The 21,184-nt window shown below is 39.5% G+C and overlaps 4 protein-coding genes across 7 annotated transcripts in view; 3 read left to right on the forward strand and 1 right to left on the reverse strand.

Moving 5' to 3' along the window:
- The window catches only part of LOC108561988 (serine/threonine-protein kinase N), a 28,050-nt gene extending 11,457 nt beyond the window's left edge, over window positions 1-16,593 (forward strand). For 2 of the 4 annotated variants that reach the window (XM_017920152.1, XM_017920153.1), the window contains exons 2-11: window positions 8,299-8,620; window positions 9,681-10,147; window positions 13,330-13,826; window positions 13,887-14,052; window positions 14,119-14,307; window positions 14,374-14,586; window positions 14,746-14,907; window positions 15,030-15,851; window positions 15,918-16,058; window positions 16,128-16,593. In XM_017920152.1, coding sequence (XP_017775641.1) covers window positions 8,299-8,620; window positions 9,681-10,147; window positions 13,330-13,826; window positions 13,887-14,052; window positions 14,119-14,307; window positions 14,374-14,586; window positions 14,746-14,907; window positions 15,030-15,851; window positions 15,918-16,058; window positions 16,128-16,271 — 3,123 coding nt within the window. In that variant the 3' untranslated portion in view covers window positions 16,272-16,593. Of the gene's footprint in view, window positions 1-338; window positions 523-8,298; window positions 8,621-9,680; window positions 10,148-13,329; window positions 13,827-13,886; window positions 14,053-14,118; window positions 14,308-14,373; window positions 14,587-14,745; window positions 14,908-15,029; window positions 15,852-15,917; window positions 16,059-16,127 lie in introns of those variants that run through there. The other 2 variants (XM_017920150.1, XM_017920151.1) reach the window with 2 other exon arrangements.
- LOC108561989 (dentin sialophosphoprotein) lies at window positions 10,282-13,332 on the forward strand. The gene is made up of 2 exons (XM_017920154.1): window positions 10,282-11,715; window positions 11,912-13,332. The coding sequence occupies exons 1-2, from the start codon at window positions 10,783-10,785 to the stop codon at window positions 13,133-13,135; spliced, it is 2,157 nt and encodes a 718-aa protein (XP_017775643.1). The 5' UTR covers window positions 10,282-10,782; the 3' UTR covers window positions 13,136-13,332.
- A 1,159-nt stretch (window positions 16,594-17,752) lies between the features above and the next one.
- Window positions 17,753-18,604, forward strand: LOC108561987. The gene is made up of 4 exons (XM_017920149.1): window positions 17,753-17,823; window positions 17,890-17,971; window positions 18,028-18,193; window positions 18,332-18,604. The coding sequence occupies exons 1-4, from the start codon at window positions 17,809-17,811 to the stop codon at window positions 18,567-18,569; spliced, it is 501 nt and encodes a 166-aa protein (XP_017775638.1). The 5' UTR covers window positions 17,753-17,808; the 3' UTR covers window positions 18,570-18,604.
- Window positions 18,605-18,803: 199 nt separating this feature from the next.
- LOC108561986 (serine protease HTRA2, mitochondrial-like) lies at window positions 18,804-20,279 on the reverse strand. The gene is made up of 3 exons (XM_017920148.1): window positions 19,457-20,279; window positions 19,079-19,277; window positions 18,804-19,016 (listed from the first exon to the last, which is right to left on the reverse strand). Exons 1-3 carry the CDS (start codon window positions 20,262-20,264, stop codon window positions 18,854-18,856), a joined length of 1,170 nt encoding a protein of 389 aa, XP_017775637.1. The 5' UTR covers window positions 20,265-20,279; the 3' UTR covers window positions 18,804-18,853.
- Between the last annotated feature and the right edge of the window lie 905 nt (window positions 20,280-21,184).

Below are 21,184 nucleotides of genomic sequence, written 5' to 3' on the forward strand. Positions count from 1 at the left end.
TTTTTTTCTTCTTATTATTAAATTTACGTTTTCCTTTCTTTTCGTGAGAATATCCGTCTCCAAGCAACAAGCACAATTGCAATTATGTAAATTAAACTTTTCCTCTTTTGTGCTGTGTGTGCGTGTGTGTGTGTTCTGTCTGTCTGTCGGTCGTAATGCACGTCGGTAATTCATTTCTCCTCGTGCACGCGCTTTTACCATTTCGTGGGTAGACGAGTAGAGAAGAGTAGAAACTCTCGGTTTTTAGAAAACGCAACGTCTTCGGCAAGGTGATTAGGCGTGAAAGGATGAACCAACCAACCAACCCTCTTCGTCTCGACGTAATCACGTTTTAATAGTACTCGGATTTCAGTCGTCGACCAGCAGAAACGAAAAAGAGATGGAGTGTTGCGATCGCGGGCGGCTGCAGCAAGAAGCATAGATATCAGGAAGTTGTTTAAAATGATGGTGCTTAAAAAATCTGGGATACAAAGTGATAACTGTGTGGTCGGTTTCGGCTCCAGGATCCAAGGCGTCTGCTGGGTACGTACAAAGAAAAAAAAACAAACAAACAAGCAACAACGGCGATGATCGTTTTCCAGCACGGAAATATCGCTCGTTCGTGTTTCTTGGTGTCGTTTCTAGGACAAGGCTGAGATGGAATTTATCGTGATTTTATAATATCGATTTAATTTCCATCGGTCAGCGGAATTTACGAGAGAAATATATATGTATAATTTGTGTATCGGTGAAAGATAGAGAGAGAGAGAGAGGGGAAGGAAGAAACCCGGTAACCTCTTTAGAGGAACTCCAAAAACGCAAGGCCTTCCATATTATTATTATTTCTTGTTTCCTTCCTTTCTTTCTTCGATTGCTCGCTTATGGTGTGAGGCGAGAAATGCACGATGCATAATTTAGAAAGTGGCGAGAGAAAAAAATTCGCCTGCAAAATTTATTGTTTATTCCCACAAACAATAAGTCGCGCTCGCCGCACTCCGTGGCGTAGGAAGAGCCATATAATGTTTGTTTTAATATACAATGGGGGAAATTGCGAAATTATGCTTGCACCTCGAGTGTGAAGAAGCTCCACGAACCACCAGGTTTTCCCAACTGCTGTTATTGCCATCGCATCATATGCAAATTAGCAAAACGAGGAAGGAAAGAAAAAAGAAGTAATAACGATAATTCAGGTGGAAAGAATTTCGAGTCTCTCAATGGAGCAATTAATTGGCCATCAAACCGACTAGAAAATGTTATTGAATAACGGTTTCATGCCACGACTAGCGTTGATGTTATTCAACTGCAAATGTTTCTAATCTTCAAAATAAATGCGCTCTAATTAATTGGTTTTCTTAAGAGGCTCCTCGAGTTTTCAGTAAGTCATTCATAAACTGTATAATCTCTCAATTTAGTCGAATTCCTCTGGATTGGAGCTCTGCTCTGTTCCACGCTTTCATCCAACGTCAATTTACGGACGAATCTATTTCGTTATTCCATGATGCAACTCCATTACGCTATTATTTTTTTATCGCAGTCGAAGTAATTAAGATGGAATCTGCCGTGCGCATTTCATGCACTTTCCCCGCAACTGCAATGCCGTTCGTTCTCCTCTTTTTTTCTTTTCTTCTTCTGTTTCTGCTTGCTTCCTGCTCTCTTTCTCGACATGCGCCGACCTTCGTAATCCAGTTCCATCTTTTTCCACAGGAATGCCGCCCTTTCAACAGTAAACCACTTAAAAACATTTATATTTCTTACACTGCTCTTAACATTTGATCTTTGCTTTGAAAAATTAACGCGAATGCGAATAGGAAGCATATGTTTTTTTTGATGGTCTCCACTGATTAATACATATATAATTCTTATTATTTTGTATAAATTGAAATGTTTACATCTAAAACTTTGATGAAAATCTTTAGATTACAGGGAAAACTATGAATTACCACTAAATACGAAACGTATTTAGTGAAAATTATAATTTTCTGTATCGTTTTTCTGAAAGCTATGAATTATTGAATTTTAGTGTACGAATTTTCATTGTCGATTTTCCATTTATAAATTAAAACTGTTTAAGCTTAATTTGTATGTATTAATAATTTAAATTCTTAAGATTTCTGTAGTGTACGAAATATCAATGATGATGGAAATAGCAAAACAGGGTTGAATGAGTTTCTCTTTGATTCCGATATGAATTTTACCAAATTAGAACTGACATGAATTTCTTTCATGAGATCAAATCTCTTCGTTAGTTGCGCGGCCTGAATACGCTTCTTCCTCATTTAATCGTCTGATCATTTTTTATAATAAACGATTTGTTTGCGGTTTAAACGACGGCACAGTTTCGGTAAAACACAAACAACAACATCATAAAAAACAATTCTAAAATTAGTTTGCAATTTAGTCGTTTTTATCGATAAAGCTGATAAAGAATGAACGATAATAATCGATTATTATGTAACTGATAAATTTTGCCAATTTACTCTCAATTAATTTCTGCGATTACAATTTATTATAATTGAGAGAAATAAGGAAAGGAAATTTGCATGGGAATTATTGCAATCTCCTTTCATCAATTCTTAATATTTTTTAAATGAAAGTAGTTCTAATCCCTAATTGAGATATTATTTATAGATTTCTAATTAACTAGAATCTTTAATGTTTTCTGCTTTAATGGAAACACGTGTTTTATCGCATTCGAAGTCATAAAATAAATACGTTTCTAACAATGGAAAAAAATGTTTCGGAAAGTTTTCACAACTTTAGTTATGGATATTTTTCTAACATTTATAACGATTTCGTGTTGAATTCTCGTTATTTTAAATTGTAATTAACTTTGTGAAGAATGCGGTAACCTATGGACAACTGACGCCTGTTTTTTTCTTCTTCTAACAGTGGAGAAATAATTTATTCCCGCTTCAATTTCAAAATGAGAATCGTAACGGTTAAAACGTGTTTCATCATCATCGTTATCAAGACTCGTTGTTTATTTAAAGGTTAATTAATTTAAAGCATCTAAACTGGGTGGTAAAATGTAGACTGCTTTTTATTTGAATAGATTTAGTAGAGATAGATAATTTACATTATTGTGATTTATGTTTAGTCGGAATGCAAGTATTTTTATTGTTCTTTGAAGTATTTTTACTTATAAAAAATACTATAAATAATCAACAAAATCAAATTATTAGCTAATTCCTTTCTTCTTGTTATATTTAAGATCTTAAAAAAGAAACAACTAAAATTCATACAAATCTGTTCAATTTTTCAATAATTTATAAATATTTTTTCAGTATTCATCAAAATTAGAACTATATAATCGCATATCTATTAGAAATAACACAAATAATCAATCAAAATCTTATTTTTATGTTTAAGATATTAAAAAAGAAACGACTAAAATCCATACAAATCTGTTCAATTTTTCAATAATTTATAAATATTTTTTCAGTATTCATCAAAATTAGAACTATAATATGGCATATCTATTAGAAATAACACAAATAATCAATCAAAATCTTATTTTTATGTTTAAGATATTAAAAAAGAAACGACTAAAATTCATACAAATCTGTTCAATTTTTCAATAATTTATAAATATTTTTCAGTGTTCATCAAAATTAGAACTATATAATCGCATATCTATTAGAAATAACATAAATAATCAACAAAATCAAATTATTAGCTAATTCCTTTCTTATTTTTATGTTTAAGATCTTAAAAAATAAACAACTAAAATCTGTACAAATCTGTTCAATTTTTCAATAATTTATAAATAGTAGTCATCAAAATTAGAACTATATAATCAAATAAAAATAATACAAATAATCAACAAAATCAAATTATTAGCTAATTCCTTTCTTATTTTTATATTTAAGATCTTAAAAAAGAAACGACTAAAATCTATACAAATCTGTTCAATTTTTCAATAATTTATAAATATTTTTTCAGTATTCATCAAAATTAGAACTATAAAATCGCATATTTATTAGAAATAACACAAATAATCAACAAAATCAAATTATTAGCTAATTACTTTCTTATTTTTATGTTTAAAATCTTAAAAAAGAAACGACTAAAATATTTTAAGTTGTTATAGATTTTGATTCTTTGAATGTAAAGAATTTAACCCAAGTACAAAATGAGTGAATCATTTGGTGATTATCATTGGTATGGTTAGTAGGGTTGGGCTGTGGATGAGTGTGGATTATCTTAAAATATTGAAATTAATGAGTATAAGAGATTAGATTAGTGTCGTCGATGTTTGTTTTTTTTTTGGGAGGTGGTTGATTGAATTGCGTTGGGGAAAAGCTGCAATGTTTGCATATGGGGAGTGGCGCCCTTAAGGTCAAGTCGGGAAGAGACAAAGTGAACGTTTATGATTTAATGGATTCGCTGGCGTTGTTTCAGCAGATTGAAGCCTGGGTAATCTTATCTGCACGTAGTTATCAGCACTTGCCGTCGTGACGGCGCGTGAAATGTTAAAACCCATAGAGATTTCGTCCGCATAAAACAAAGATGACATGGGCGTTGAAGTGTGTGTACTAGCACAACTACTACAACAACAACTGCTGCCATACAAGACTTTCACAATAAACCTCTCCTCCCGGTCGGTCGCATAATGCAAATGCATGCATGCAGTGTTTGAATGGCCTTTCGGAATGCGACGTCCAGCATTGAATCATTGTCATAAATAAAGTTGGAATAGGGACGCTGCGGTGCTCCACTCTTATCGTCGTCATTTCATCCTCGTTGACTGAATGACTGAAAGACAGCCCTGCAACTCCGTCCATCGGCAAAACCTGGTCAAGTTTGTATTCTAATTGGAAATTACTGCTGTCATACATTCGATTAATCTCTTTCCCTTCGACATCAATGATAAAACAAACAAATGGAACAGAACAGAAAAGAATCGGAATATTTGCGCTCGCCCCACAGCCGTTTTGAAAGTTGCCACCGAATGGATATTTTTTTTCTCTTTTTTCCTCAATTAAAACTCGAGACTTTTTAATAAGATACTAATTTGTGGGCGCGAGCAAAGTGCGTGCGCTGCATGGGAACTCCGCTCAAGAAGTTTTCCCTTTTCAATTTATATTTATATATAAATAAACAATACAAGCGAGCGAGCAGCAACACAAACGTTTTCTCCTTTCATTCCGAACTGAATCCGATAATAATAATAATGCCCAAGTTAATTAAAATACACGGCACATTCGCGTCCCCGAGTTCTATTCATAGATATCTATTCGGAAACTATTTTCAATGCCTCCCCGCCTCTCCATCTCTTGTTGTACCATTCCTATTTTATAAATATATATGTTTGTCTGTGTGTGTGTATATACATAAGCCACCCAGAAAATGGGTCAAAACCTGAAAATAAAGTATCCTTTTTGTTTCGATCTTCTCGCTCAATGATCGCCGCCGCTTTCGTGCCACCAAATACACATTATAAATCTACACTTTTGGTTTTAACGCTTTAAACTGTATCGTTGCGCAAACGCTTTAATTATCCCTGGAAACTATACTTCGGCGCGTATACATAGACAAAGCGAATTAATTTATCAAAGGAAAGCACAAATTCCGACTCGGGATATGCCTTAATAGGCGATCGCTCTAACTGTTCTGTGAGAGAATACGTTTGCGTGTTGTTATTGCGACACGTTTTTTCGCCGGGACGCAAAAAAACGAAAGAAAAATGAAGAAGAAGTACTAACTAAACTTTCGATTTTCTCCTAGTCTTACGCCGAAGAAGTAGAGAGAAAGATAAAAAAAAAACTTGCTTGCTCGGTCATAGAAATGTCAGTGATTAATGAATCGATCAATTTATACCGTGCAATGTCTCAATTGATTACAATATGTATACAAATTACGTTGCGGTCGATTCGTATGAGTGCGTATTTTAATAGTGGTAAATTATTGTCTTGGAAATATTAAAATTTTAATTGAGATTATAATCTTAGTGGGTAGATCTAGAATTTTAGCGTATTTTATCAATTATAAATTCTTGGCTAAATTTGTTATGGGGAATTCAATTGAATTGTTAACATGTTCAACTTTACTGAGAATAAATTTCAACTGAAATCTTTTTCCGCAAACTTTCTCTATATAGTTTACAGCAGGAGTTTCTTGTAATGGAACACGTAAGTTTTGAAATTTTCACGAAAAACCTTGTTTATTTCTTATTGTTATTTTTAAGATATTAAAAAAGAAACGACTAAAATTCATACAAATCTGTTCAATTTTTCAATAATTTATAAATATTTTTTCAGTATTCATCAAAATTAGAACTATAAAATCGCATATCTATTAGAAATAACACAAATAAACAACAAAATCGGGTAGATCTAGAATTTTAGCGTATTTTATCAATTATATATTCTTGGCTGAATTTGTTATGGAATTCAATTGAATTGTTAACATGTTCAACTTTACTGAGAATAAATTTCAACTGAAATCTTTTTCCGCAAACTTTCTCTATATAGTTCACAGCAGGGGTTTCCTGTAATGGAACACGTAAATTTTGAAATTTTCACAAAAAACCCTTGTTTATTTTGTAAGTAAGAATTATTTGTTTAATTAACTATTATCTTTTGCGGAACACCAGTGTTCAGCGGAACATAGTTTGAGAAACCCTGGTATACACAATGCACGTGAATGCAATGAAAATCGATTAGATTTGTTAATAAGCGTATAAGAGAGATGATAAAATGAAATTAGTATTATCTGGAGGCAACGTCCGTACGTAATTAATACCCGTTCGTTTGGATCTCTGTATGTAATGGCATAATCTGTTCGATTGTCCGTGGCGGATTTTATCGGGAAGGAAGGCACACACACACCGGTCGCACTCCACTAAGCGCGGATTATTAATAATAATAATAATTGATTATACAGTTGCAAAACGCTCGCTCGAAATTTTATGTTAATAACAACGTAAAGTTGGCGTTATTATCTGCTGCTGCTGCTGCGGAACGGGCGAGAAGAGATAGATAGATCTTGGAGCCGCGCAAAAATCCATAATTGAATACTAACGGGGATTGCGGCAACGGTCTCCTTCTTCATTAATTATGTATCAATCGATGCTTTATAATCATCATAGTTATGCCACCATACTAATCTATAGCAATTGCTTGAGTAAACTAAATTTCAATTAATTAAGTTTTTTTTCTTGTTCGTGATCAAAATATGAATCATCGATAATTTCATAGTTGTATTTAAGGAAATCCAAATAATTAAGTTTTAATGATAATTCCGTATTTATATGATTCAAATTGTAGTTTTGAGTTTGTACGAATGCAAAAGTATCTCTCTTAGTGAGTTTTTAGAAGTCCGCGAATGATCCCATTGCATAAGACTTTAAGATTTATATGGTAAAGGTTACGTGCTTTTGGTAAAGGGTACATATGAAGCTGGTTCTTCTCCGGCAGAACTTGTTCTCGTCACGCGAGTGTGGTTATTTGGGACTAGTGTAAGTGCGGCGAAGAAATTCAGGCCAATCGTCTTCTGTTGCTGCTGCTTCTTCTTCGTATACTTACGAAGTATTTGTAATAATTTCGGGATTGTTTTCTGCAATGTAACGTTATTAAGAACGTATCGGTTAACGCATATAAACAAAGAGTATGCGTTCAAGTTAGAATGTTGAAAAGCGAGGAAAGTATAAAAATATGAAATTATTTAAAACAAAAAAAAAACGAAGGATGGAGGTAAACCGAACGAAATACGTGGAATATGGCGTGGGCGAAGAGATCGGCGTGGGCCCAGGTACAACATACACATGCATGCATACACGTCGTGGAGACCTGCCTCGAAAAATGTAACAAATCCTCTGGTTGCTTTTTTTTGTTTTGTTAAAGATATATGACGTGTGTTTATCGGGCGTGCGATAAATAATTGCACCTCTCCTCGGCATCTCTCGCGATCCTCCAGAGTAGGTCATGAATAAGATGATGATGGTGTGGTGATGGTGATGATGATGATGATGAGGAGAGAAAGAGAGAAAACGGCAACGTGCAGTTTGCAATAATCCGTGGAAATAATGCACGTTCCGTTGTTGGGCAGCGGGCATCGGGAGGGGAAGTCGAGTGGTAGTAAAACACAGTTATTAGAACGGAAAAAGGCAATTATCCGACGTCACAAAGTGCTGAGCGCGGATGGATTATATCATTTATATAATGACTCTCGGTGGAAAGAAGCCTTGATTTAATAATGATAATCGGAGGCGGCGGTGGTGGTGGCTGCGACGATGACGATCCGCACTAATGAATGAATGAATGACTGAATATCTTTCTTTATTTATTTGTCTCTAAAACTCTTCTGTTCTTTTTGCAGGGCGATTACATCCGGCATCCGGTTCTGTACGAGCTGTCTCACAAGTATGGACTGCAGACCGACAATCTTCCGGACTCCGCGAAGCTGGAGGAGCTCAAGGAGATCATCCGGAAGGAGATCAGGAAAGAGCTGAAGATCAAGGAGGGCGCTGAGAAGATGCGCGAGGTGTCGACGGACCGGAAGTCTCTTAGTCACGTCACCCAAATAGTCAAGAACGCCAACTCGAAACTGAGGGAGCTCAAAAATGAGCTGAGCGAATTGGAGTCGCAGATTATCCTGTCGCAGGGCCAAACCACACCTTCGACACCACCCACGAATGGCGGTAAGTCTCCTCTCTTGACTCCTCTCTTTCACCTACCTACCTACCACCTACTCTACTCAACTACTTACCTACCTAGAGGATCAGGTGGATGCAAGTCGAAATGTGGGAACTTGCGATTCGCACGCCAACAGCAACTTCTTATTTTCTTTTTCCCCTTCGGTGACCAGCAACACGCAAATTATTATTATCACTTTGCAACGTTTCGCCCCCTTTCCTTTGATCTAATTATGCCGCTAATTACTCTTGCACACACACACACTCTCTCTCAAGTGGCTCACAGTCAAAAGATATGCACGATATTAATAAACCAATTTCGTTGCAAAATACTTCACCAAACTTCACATAATAATTGTAGTAATCATTCGAATTTAACATATATTATTTACTTCATTTTGCAATATCAATAATTGTTATTTAAATTGGTTCGCCGATCGTCCTGCCATTTCAGCTGGAATTTGCAATATTTTGTATGTGCTTTCGTCACGTATAATAAATGTACTTCCATTTCCATATACTCTATAATTATTTTGATACTTTCTTTCGAAATTTCTAACAATTATTATTATTATTTAAATTGGTTCGGTGTTTTGCAACGCGAAGGAAATATTTAAAAATACGATATATTTTTTCGTTTCTGAGAATCTCATTGTGTAAATCTCGCCGCTCGAGTGTCTTCGTCTTCCAAGCGTAATTTGGGTCAAAATCGTATTAGACAGCATGGTTCCACCAAGGTATTTATACCTCGAAGGAAATTGGGTTTCGACCGAAGTTCAATGACTGCGCGAATGCTTCTCACTTTTTCCTTCGCGTTTATTGTCCGAAGAATTCGCTAGATGAACATCATTATTCGGGCAATCGAATTCCTTTCCGAGTGATGGAGAGAAAGAGGAAATTCCTTCCCGTTATGTGCGAGGACAGATGACTCTAGGAAGAAGAGGAGGAGGTTGTTGTTGTTGTTAGTGCAGTGACCTTGGGTTTCCTTTTCTCCGGTCGTTGATGGCTGGAGGATGATGAGTCGAAGCGCATTCCAATAATTTTCGTCAAAAATCAATGATTGCAGATTCCATGTTCTCGCCGCTGTCGTCCCATCAGAAGGAGCAGGACGGCGCCAACCAGGATCCGCGACTGATCTACCTGGAGAAGCAGCTGAACATCGAGCAGAAGGTCAAGCAGGGAGCTGAGAACATGATTCAGAGCATCACCGGAGGCCACACCAAGGACAAGAAGTTGCTCGCGGAGGCGCAGCAGATGCTTCAAGATTCGAAGGCGAAGATCGAGTATCTAAGGATGAGGATACTGAAGGTGAAACACAGCATCAACAACAAGCAACACAGCACTGGCTCTGTGCACGACCTGACCGCTTCGAATGGTGAGGCGCGCGAACTGGAGACCTCTTTGGAGGAGCGCATCGAGGATCTGCGGCATCGTCTGAGGATCGAGGCGGCCGTCGTCGAAGGCGCGAAGAATGTCATCAGGTTGCTGCAGAACGGGAGCAAAGAAAAATCGGACAAGAAGGCGCTCTCCGAGGTAAGAAACTACTGGTATTTTTAAGTTGCAGTTTTTTTTGGAAACCCACCGTCGACCGACGACGTTCGGTCGGTTCTCCGTTCCTTTGCCAAATTTAAACGCGCGCCTTTCTCGCAAAGCGTCGCGACGCTGGCTCGCGCTCTCAGTATCCAACTAAATCCAGCGAAGTCAACACCAGCCCGACCGTACGATCGAGACTATAAGTGTTTCAGTGCCAAGCATATTTATGTTTACAATTAACGTCGCCAGTGAATTAGACTGTTGTGTTGCAACTCTTGAAGTAACGAACGCTTGATCTCGACTAAACTAAACTCTACGGATCTCATCGCCATCAAAAATCAGAAAAGCGAGAAAGGGCACTTCTCGAGTTGTTCTCATTTAACATACTTTTTTCGATCTCCCAAATCACGGTTGCCAAAAATAAATTGCGTCTCTCGTTCGAAAAATCCTTTTTGTTTTGCAAGTGTGGTCGACGTACTAAATTTAAATGGAATAATCCAGGAGGACAGGAAGGCGATGGTAGATACTACTGTCTTCTGGCTAAATATACTCATCGCCTCTAGGTGACGCAATCTCGGAATTAAGTCACTGAACTCATCGTAAAACATGTGATGTGATGCTTTCAATTGCGTAATATGTACACAAAGCCACAACCTTCACCACCTCAGCAGCAGCAGCAGCAACAGCAGCAGTCTCTGGACCCATCGCAGCAGTGGACTGTCCATGCCCAATTCACGATATCCCATGATGGGATCGGAGACCCGAACACTGCTCCGCAGACTCATACCGAACAGGACGAAAACGGCGTGCGGATGGTCTACACCTGGACCTCGCAGCCGAACGCGAGCGAAGAGCAACCACCTGAGACGGGCGGTTCCTTCCAGAAAGGCAATTTACTCTTTACGTCAACCCCTCCGCATCGCGACTCCAAGAACGTAGATTCTTCGGGTTATGGTAGCGAGATGCTTTCGCCCAACTCGTACGCGAGCGGGCATTTCGGTGGCCGCAGGAATTCTCAGGCCTACAACAGAAGATGCAAGAGCACCTGCAGCATCGTCCTCTCCACCAATTTCAACGAGCAGGTCGGCAAAGCCGATGATTCAGAATGTCAAAGTCAGTGCGGTAGAACGCACAGCCTCCGCTGCCAAACGCCCACGCTCAAGTGCGAACGAAAGGACGCGTTCTACGGCTGCGGCGATCCTTGGTGCTACCATTCCAATTATGGAGACGACCTGAGGTTCTCTCCAGTACCCGAAGGTGAAGAACTCAACACCAGTTGCAGTAGCAGCAGCAAGAGGCCGTCGCGAGCGAGCACTTACAGCACGCAGCATCATCCCCGTTCTAAGAGTTCGCCTCCTAGGACGACGGACAAGTGCAAAGACGCTTGCGTGCAAACGTACGAGATGATTGATAAATGCACGTCGCCGCTGCTGAAACCCGAACAGGGCTTCAAATTTAACAGGAAATCCAAAACGAAGTATCAGGGTCGTAGGAAGACCGAACCCATTCATCAACGTTCTCATTCGCCTTCGTCGTCATTCACTCCAGATAGTCTCGACAGTCAAAAGGTACAACGAATTCTCAAAACTCGTATTGTTAACATGGAATGTCCGCCTTTTAAATGATTTAAAGTAATACCAAAGTTTTTTTCATTAATTATGTAATATTTCCAAAAAAAAATATAATCAAGGTTCTTGGACATTTCATGTGATATATGATTTTATAAATAAGTGTGATACTTATTTTTGTTTCAAATTGTTGTAGAGTAAAAGAGCTTTGAGAGCATTGCCATCGCGTTTGGCAGCTCCAGAATTGAACACAAGCAATTCCAGTGGCGACAAGAAACCTCGCACAGTGCACATAGATGTGTACTGCACCGGAACAGAAATAGATTCTGATTCGACAACTTCGACATCCGATTCTGATGATAAGACCGCTTCCTCTCCGCAAACGGTCTTCGAATCTGGTAAATTGAAGATAACTCACAAGCGGACGGAAGATGATCTGCCCTATCACTTGAAGAAGAACTTCAGCGGTAAGAGCAATGAGATCAGCTCGGCCTATCCGTCGCGCAGTTCCATCTCCAACATTCGCGATTTCGACTCGAGCTTCTCCAGCGTGCCCAAGTCGTGGTCCACTATCTCAATGTCTAGCTACGCCCTACCCGATGACGATTCGTTGGCAAATACGTCCTGGAAGGACACAGTCTCCGATTTCGGTTCGATGAGTCGCAGCAGCACCGCGCAAACGGATAGTTTGGATTTTGTGCCCAGGAAGCTGTTTCATAATCAAACTAGATCGAGCATAGATGAGCAGCCTGAGCTGGACAAGGATTTCGGTAGCAGCAGAGGTAGTTTGCAGCCGAGCGACAGTTTCGATTACGCGAATTCGGAGGATCGAATGCGGATCGAAAATATGGAGAGGATGTGGAACAAGTGGAAGTCACCAGAGGCGGAGAGGAGTCACGCTCTGCAACAGCAGAAGATGAAAGAGTATATAGAGAGGAGGATTGGTGACAGTGCAGATAAATCAGATTCGGACGAGAGCGATGGTTCGGAGAAACGGTGGACGTTCATCAAAGACGACGAAAAGAAGCTTGAGCGAGATTTGACGGTGCGGAGGGCGAGCAAGGAGGATAAACCGTGCAAGTCGCCCAGTGTATTGATCATCAAGAATAAGATGAGCAAAGATCCGACTCTGAGGGCGCCTTTTACTGTGGTTCCGGGGATATTTACGGAGCAGCGGGAGATCGCGAAGAGGTTTGGGAAGATCGTGGATGTGTTCAAGAAGCCCGGTCACCATGTGGGGCCGGCCAAGAACCCGGACTGTTCTTGCGACACGTGCAAGAATTACTTCGCGAATACTCGTTTTCGCGGCCGGACTCGATCCATGGACAGTGAATATAGTAACTATTACAATTGGAAAACTATGAACCGAGGCTCGGAACCGCCGAAGACCGATTCGAGTCTAGGCTACACGGATTTTTGATTGATTTCCAATTCGTATCCCCTTTTGTTTAATTTTATTTTTGCCATCGCCGCGTTATTTTTGCATTTATTTCTATACGGATATCTATTTTGTTAATGTTACTTTCGTATTCGGTTGTTAACGACCCTGTCCCCATTTTGTGTTCCTCGCTTTAAAATTAGTGTTTACGTTGGATGGGAATGATTTTTGCGTAGGCCCAGTCCAGTCTCTCGGCGAGCAGCAAGAAGTTAGATTTGCTCAAGAAGTCGCTCGAGTTGCGGCGGCAGGAGTTGCCGCCCAACAGTCCGGCCTACAATCAACTGAAGATGGAACTGCAGAACGTTCAATCGGCGAGCCCATTGCCAGTGCAGTATACAAGTTTGCAGCCGTTCAGAGAGGTCACCGACGGATCGACATTCAATACATCACATTCTACGTTCAGCCGTTGCGCCGCTGTTACGGGAACCCTTGAGGTAAGACTGATGGGTTGCCAGGATTTGCTGGATGACGTGCCTGGAAGGTCGAGACGCGATCGCGATGTCACCTCCAGTCCAAGAAACTTCATAAAAGGCGTCACCGGACGATCGTCATCAAAGAGCTACAGTGTCAAGGACGAGATCAGCTCCGAGATTATGGCCGTCATCAAGCTGGACAATCAAGTCGTCGGCCAGACTAGTTGGAAACCGTGCTCACAACAGGCCTGGGATCAAAGGTACTGACTATTTAATACAAGATAATATGTTTATTATATGAATGATGTGTGTTTTCACAGGTATTCGATTGAGTTGGATAAATCGCGCGAACTCGAGATTGGCATCTATTGGCGGGATTGGAGATCGCTCTGCGCCGTCAAGTTCTTGAGACTGGAAGAGTTTATCGACGATGTGCGCCACGGAATGGCGCTACAATTGGAACCGAAAGGTTTACTTTTTGCCGAGGTGAATTCAATGCTTACATAACGTACACTCGAATGTTAAACATGTATTTGTATTGTTTGTATGTAGATTAAGTTCCTGAATCCAATGATTTCCAAGCGGCCCAAACTCCAGAGGCAGCGGAAGATTTTCAAGCAGGAGATTACTCGCGCCAATCAGATGAATATTAACGTAGCCACCTGGGGCCGCCTGCTCAAACGCAGCACGCCTTCCATACCGCAGACAAACATATCGCCGACAAATTCTTTAGAAACACACGTGAGTAAAGTGCTTCGATTGCGATTAGATAACATGCTGATCGATGGGATGTACGTTTCGTTGCAGTTTGAACTTGAGTCGCCACCAGAAGATAAACCGGAAACTCCTGGTGAAATGCCGGATCCGCAGTTCGGCGGTTTGGGCGGGCACAGACCTCTGGGTGTGTGCGTATTGCCGCCGTCGTTACCGCCCACTTTGCCGCTACAGCCGCCACCCGTTGCCAAGAAGAGGGCCCCGCAAACGCCACCCCCATTGCCTCCTAGATTAGATTTAGACGAGGTAATTGCAAATTTATTTGAACACAACACACAGTATACAAAATATTCTGGTTACACACACACACATATATACACTTACACATGTAGTTCGTCTGTCTTGTGTTGGTTGCACATTTTCGTTTCGTCTTAGTTTGCACATGTTTCTCTTCTACGGTTACAGAACGCTGCGTTGCGCGAATTTGACTTCTTGCACGCAGAGGAAAGGGAGCCGAGGGTGGGGCCTTTAATATTATCCGCACCCACAACTCCCATAATTTCACCAAATGACAATATTATGGTACCGCCCACACCTGAGCCAGTAGTCGAATTCCCCGATGACGAGGTATTATTATTACTACTTGTTGTGCATGCTTCTCAGTCTGTCGAATCGTCTGTAGTCTTGTTGCTCTGAATGTTTCTCATGTTTTGCGTATTCTATAAATGTTTTATGTTTCTATGTGCTAGGCTCCACTCTATGATGTTGCTAACGTGGTGCGACGTCCCGCTCCCAGGGAATTGGCATACAGAGACAGCGCTTACGAGTCCCGCCGGCACTCGCAATACAACGGCATGTCTTTGGATAACTTCAAATTAATCAGCGTGTTGGGTCGAGGTCACTTTGGTAAGGTCATCCTCTCGCAGTACAAGAACACCGGCGAGTACTTCGCCATAAAGGCGCTGAAGAAGGGCGATATCATCGCCAGAGATGAAGTGGACTCGCTGCTCTCGGAGAAGCGAATATTCGAGGTGGCCAATTCGATACGACATCCGTTCTTGGTGAACCTTTTCTCCTGCTTCCAAACGGAGGCGCACGTCTGCTTTGTGATGGAATACGCGGCCGGCGGTGACCTCATGATGCACATCCACGCTGATGTTTTCAACGAGCCCCGGGCTGTCTTCTACGCTTCATGCGTGGTCCTCGGACTGCAGTATTTGCACGAAAACAAGATTATTTATAGGGATTTGAAGCTGGACAACCTGCTCCTCGATACCGAGGGGTACGTGAAGATCGCCGATTTCGGTCTCTGCAAAGAAGGCATGGGCTTCGGCGACAGAACGGGTACGTTCTGCGGCACTCCCGAGTTCCTGGCGCCCGAAGTGCTCACAGAAACATCGTACACTCGCGCCGTGGATTGGTGGGGTCTCGGAGTGTTGATCTTCGAGATGCTCGTTGGAGAGTCTCCGTTCCCCGGTGACGACGAGGAAGAAGTTTTTGATTCCATCGTCAATGACGAAGTCCGCTATCCAAGATTCCTATCGCTAGAAGCCATAGCCATTATGCGAAGGGTAATAAATAATCAATTAAAAAAGAGATTCGCATATACTAACTAATGCATTATTTTTTTGTAACAGTTGTTGAGGAAGAATCCGGAGAGGAGATTGGGATCAAGCGATAGGGACGCAGATGACGTTAGAAAGCAGGCTTTCTTCAGATCGATCAATTGGGAAGATTTGTTGCACAGAAAGATACGGCCTCCATTTGTACCTACAGTCGTAAGTTCGATTCACTAATCGTTGTTTAAATTAATTAATAACAAATAATGACCCAATCATACGTTTTAGCACTCGCTGGAGGATGTCAGTAATTTCGATGAAGAGTTCACATCGGAGAAGCCGCAATTGACGCCACCCAAGGAGCCGCGACCTTTGACCGATCAAGACCAAAACCTGTTCAAGGATTTCACCTACATGGCAGATTGGTGCTGACAAGATTCTGTTGAGAAGGAAGAAGCTAACACATTAAGAGTTGCCAAATTATTTAAAGGAAGAAGCAAAAAATAATAAATAAATAAATAAGGAAGAGAGACAGAGAGAAGAAAAGAGAAGAGAAGAGAAAACAAACACAAGTATATCCCAAACAGTAATAATCTTTATCGCATAAGGAGTTCATAAGGAAAAAATAATGGTTAAGAGATCTCTTGTTTTACGATTACATTTTATTTCAATTTATTCTTAATTTGAGAGAGAAAACGCGCGAAACGCGAAAGTTAGCAGTCGAGTTTTTTTTTTTAATTATTTATGTATATTGTTTAGGTGAATTTACTAATAGTATTTTATCTTTTTTCATTATTAATTTCTTGTAGTAATCCGGCTGCAGTTCTCATCACCTCCACATTTTATTTTTCTTTCGTTTCTCAATTAATATTATTTTTCTCCCCAACACCTACAATCAACCTCCTGCGCCATCCACTGGTTTTCTTGTATATATTATACATATATATATATATATTTTATCTAATTTGCGGAGAACACCCGAATTTTTTCCTTGGAAAATTACTTTTTTACTGCAATTATTATAATTATTATTCAAGTTTTCTTTTTCATTTTGTACGTTGTATTTTATAAGACTGTAGGAGAGGGTTTTACATTATTATTATTATTTTTTTTTGTTGTTGTTCGGATTTCTGATTCTTATATACATGCATACTTACACATACACACATACAGATATAAATATTTATATATATATATTTTCAGTTGGAAAGTGCCTGTGGAAACAAATGAAAACAAGTGATTTATATAATAATAATAATATAATTATAATGATATAATGTTATTACGGCTCATATTTGTACATACGTGTAGTTTACTAATGATACCCAACTATTTTTCGATGCTTTAACATATCTAAATTATGTAACAAATAACTTTTCATTCTATATATATACATTATATATAATAATGCGTAATGACTATTGATTACTCGTATTGTAATTATTTTAATAATAAAAAAAGAATATCCTGTACGGTTATGTATTCCAAATAAATTATAGATACGGTCCAGATATCATAAAATGATATTATTTTTTTTGCAATAATTATTCATCATTTATAAAATCAACAAATTCTAAAAACAATTCAAATTTAAATGTGACAGTTATTTAGTTCTAAGGTTTAAATTTGAAACTTTCAATTCGAACAGTGCTAAGGCTTACAGCGTAAACGAGATGGCGCAAAATAAATGAGTATAATCTTCGGATATTTGTTCAAAGATTATAGTTCAACAGTTTTTTTTTGCAGTTTTTCCTTCGTTATTGTAATTAAAACCTTAATTATAATTATATAATTAATCAATTCACTATTGAATGATTAATATTGTATTAACATGAGATCTAATGGTTTGAAAATTGAATTACAGACCCATCTGTAGGTTCTCATTATACCAGGGTTTCCTAAACTATGTTCCGTGTATGTAACCAAAGTTGCTTATATAACCTATAAATATAAGGAAACCCGAGTGAAAATGAACGATTTTGCCGTACGTTTCTATAGTGTTTTACAAGAAATAATATTATGTTAATAAATTGTTTTCGTTTGAATATAGATTGAAAAGTTTAAGCAGTTGGGATGCAGATCAAAGCTCCAAATGTCGTTGGCTTTCCAAGTGCACTTGGAATTGAATGAAGGTCTCAATCAAGTTGAATTTAGTTGAAACGTTGACAATAATCGTTTGCAATTTCAGTGAAGAAGTATTGGGACGTCGAATACAAATATAATGAGCAAATCGATTGTCTGTATCTGACTGCCTGCAAATGCAAAAATTCCGATGCGACGACGTTCATACCGATTCCCGCTTGCCAAAAGTTGAATTTCAATGTTATGAACAAGTACTTAGAATTAAGCCAAAGGTAGGTTACTGATTTAAGTCATCTTATTTATTTTTTTTACTTACGTTGTACTGTGAATTGCGAAAATATGTGTAGTATGTTTTGGAAGTACTTGCACAAGTTGTCAAATATATAAATTTTTTTTAACGTCATTTCCAGTGTATGCTTGGTGATCTGCAAGGCGGACTCCACGTGCGTCTATTACGAGATCACAGTTGGGATAGGCGTTCCTCCTCCCGATGTTCCCAACACGTCGGCTTCGGTTCAAAGCAAAAGGGAGCAGCTGGACAAGGAGTTGCAAAAGAACAGAAAAGTCTTGGAGGAGAGCGCTCTGCACGGAATACCAATCACGCTGAAGTCGAAGGATAAACCATCAGATAGCGACTACAGCGATTGACACGCCGGAATAAAACTCATACATCTCTCATTTCTCTTCTCGTTTTTTTTTCTTTCTTCCGTTCATATCCTGCACATGCATATAAAGCAAAGCCACGTTTATTGATTCGAGGCGATTTGTTTTGTAGGGCAATCGAAAGTGAATGCAGGCAGCATGCGTATCGCAGCGCAACGCGGAAAGAATCGCGCGATTCAGAATAGCCTGAATTGAAAATAGATTTCACCTCGGCGCAGACAAAAGAAGCTGTATACTCATATATATATATATATTGTACGTTTCCAAAATTATGCATCGCTTCCAATAACAATTTTCGTTCTCTTACCCAAACGAAGAACTTGGACGGAATTCGTTGTTTGCCTTCTGTTAAAATACGAGTACAGATCGCTCGGCTTTTTTACGGGTCTGTCGTTGATGTGGGTTATTATGTCTCCAGTTCGGATGCCGCCTCTGCAACAAAATCGCTGACGGAGAGAGAGATACGTTTGATTAATTTGAGTGTAGCTACATACTTCATGGCCAAACCCCCGTCAAGCACTTTCCACACGAAGAGACCCGTCTCGTTCGACTCTTCAAGACCGTTCTGCCAGTTCAGCGCTTCTTTGGCTATCGACGGTTTCATAGACATCGTCGTTATACCCAAGTTATTGTTCTTCGGAGGTTTCCTCTTGCTCACCACATCGATGCGATCCAAAAACTTTGACACGTACTCTAAAATTCAAGATAATTCAAAATTATTAGAATCTTTTTCAAATGATCCATGAAAAATGAGTTTTGAATTGAAACCCGCAGAGAATTAGATAAGTTTCGTGCAAAGTTTCTTTGATTTATGGTTAATGTAGAGGTGTTTACGTGCTGCTGAGGAGTTGCGTGAAATATTCATAACTCACCGATGGGAATGGCGAATGAAATCCCGGCGGTGATGCGTAAATTGTTAATACCGATGACGTCTCCGTTGAGGTTCACCAGGGGTCCTCCAGAGTTACCGAAGGTTATGGGTGCGTCCGTCTGGATGTACTTCATCTGGTAATTCCGAAGACCCAATTCGTCGGCGGTGCGATTCACGCAGCTTACGACACCGACAGTGGCCGAATGGCTCAATGATAGTGGACTTCCGAGTGCGACGACCCATTCACCCACGTTGACGTCGCCGACGTCCGCCAGGTTCAGCGCTGGTAGACGCCGCAGCCCCGGGTCCACCTTGATCAAGGCCAGATCGATGTTCATGTCAGCTTCCTCGACTTTCCCCTGGAAGCTCGAACCGTCCCGCATCTTCACGTTGATGATCGAATTCGGTTTGTTGATGACGACGTGCGCGTTCGTGAGGATCCAACCGTCCTCGCGCACTATGAACCCCGATCCGTTGGACACGATGAGTCTGTCCTCGGTGCTCTTGTCTATCCTCTTGGGATCCTTGATTTCCACGTAGACCACCGCCGGAGCGCACTGCTCGACCACCCGATTGATGAAATTGAACTTTCGTCTCTGATCCAATTCCGGTGGATGTGTGACGAGCTTTTTCCTCGGGCTGTGGTAGATGTATGTGTAGATGGTGGCGCAAATCGAACTGATTACAGTCGCGCCGCAGAACAACTTCACCGGACTCAGATCCGTCCGTTTCGGTACGTTTCCAGAGCTGTACTTTGCCCTCCCCATGAAGACATTGCTCCGCAGACACCTTCGCAATATCTTGTTCATCTTGGCGATGATGATTTACCTTGAAATGGAAGAAATGGATGGATGAAATTCACTGATGATTTTGATTTGTCACTGTGACATCTTCGAATCTAACAGCCTACTCTATAAGAAAATACGAGATTTAATGGTAATGAATCATTTTCAAAATTTGCATTTTCAAAAAAAAAATGTTTATTAAGTAATTACTCTAGCTCAACAATATTCACACTGATTTTCCTAATATTAGCATACACAATAACAATGTTAGCATTCAGCGTAAAAACTTACGCTTAAGAAATTCTTATATGAAAAGTTTAATAATGAATGAACGCTGAAATCCTCAAATTTACATATTCTGTTAAATTGTTCGATTCGGATTATTCATTACGTTACGTTTACTTAATCATCGAATTGTTTGAAACTTCCACGTTCGGTTGTTTCAAACTATTTACAAATGAAACTACATCAAAAGCATCAATTAAATCAGATCACATCTGCGCAATTTTGAATTTATATACATTCCAATTAGTAAGTGTTATTTTTATTTGTTTGTTGCTTTGGAAATATGCTGTGCGCGCGTTCTCATTATTTTTTTTTTTAGGGAAAAATGTTTATAAAGTCTGAATATAGATTTAAGTGCTCGAACCTGAATGGAATGGAAGGAGCGGATCGAAAATAAAGATAAAGCAGATCTCGGAAGAGAAGAGCGCAACTTTTGAGACGGAGGAGGATTTCGATCGTTTCTTTTTCTCGGATTCAATTTATTTAGCGCGTCCTCGCGTGTGTAATTTCTAGACACAATTTGAACAGCGAATTTAACCGAGCGACATGTAATAATGTCGAAGATTAATTATTAACCGATGGACGTGCATTTTTGCCACCAAAGATGCAAATCATTAAATGATTCATGGATTGCCATATAATTAAAATAAAGTACTTTC

The sequence above is a fragment of the Nicrophorus vespilloides genome, unplaced genomic scaffold (genome assembly GCF_001412225.1).
Source record: "Nicrophorus vespilloides isolate i.1.1-1 unplaced genomic scaffold, Nicve_v1.0, whole genome shotgun sequence".
NCBI lineage: Eukaryota > Metazoa > Arthropoda > Insecta > Coleoptera > Silphidae > Nicrophorus > Nicrophorus vespilloides.

What these genes read in the sequence shown, in the direction of transcription:
- LOC108561989 (XM_017920154.1), top strand. Translation starts at nt 10,783, where the DNA reads ATGTACACAAAGCCACAACCTTCACCACCTCAGCAGCAGCAGCAGCAA. An exon ending in ATAGTCTCGACAGTCAAAAG is followed by an intron (nt 11,716 to 11,911) that starts GTACAACGAATT and finishes AAATTGTTGTAG; the next exon opens with AGTAAAAGAGCTTTGAGAGC.
- LOC108561986 (XM_017920148.1), bottom strand. Translation starts at nt 20,264, where the DNA reads ATGAACAAGATATTGCGAAGGTGTCTGCGGAGCAATGTCTTCATGGGG. An exon ending in TTCATTCGCCATTCCCATCG is followed by an intron (nt 19,278 to 19,456) that starts GTGAGTTATGAA and finishes CTTGAATTTTAG; the next exon opens with AGTACGTGTCAAAGTTTTTG. An exon ending in GACGGGGGTTTGGCCATGAA is followed by an intron (nt 19,017 to 19,078) that starts GTATGTAGCTAC and finishes ATTTTGTTGCAG; the next exon opens with AGGCGGCATCCGAACTGGAG.
- LOC108561987 (XM_017920149.1), top strand. An exon ending in GCACTTGGAATTGAATGAAG is followed by an intron (nt 17,972 to 18,027) that starts GTCTCAATCAAG and finishes TTGCAATTTCAG; the next exon opens with TGAAGAAGTATTGGGACGTC. An exon ending in TACTTAGAATTAAGCCAAAG is followed by an intron (nt 18,194 to 18,331) that starts GTAGGTTACTGA and finishes CGTCATTTCCAG; the next exon opens with TGTATGCTTGGTGATCTGCA.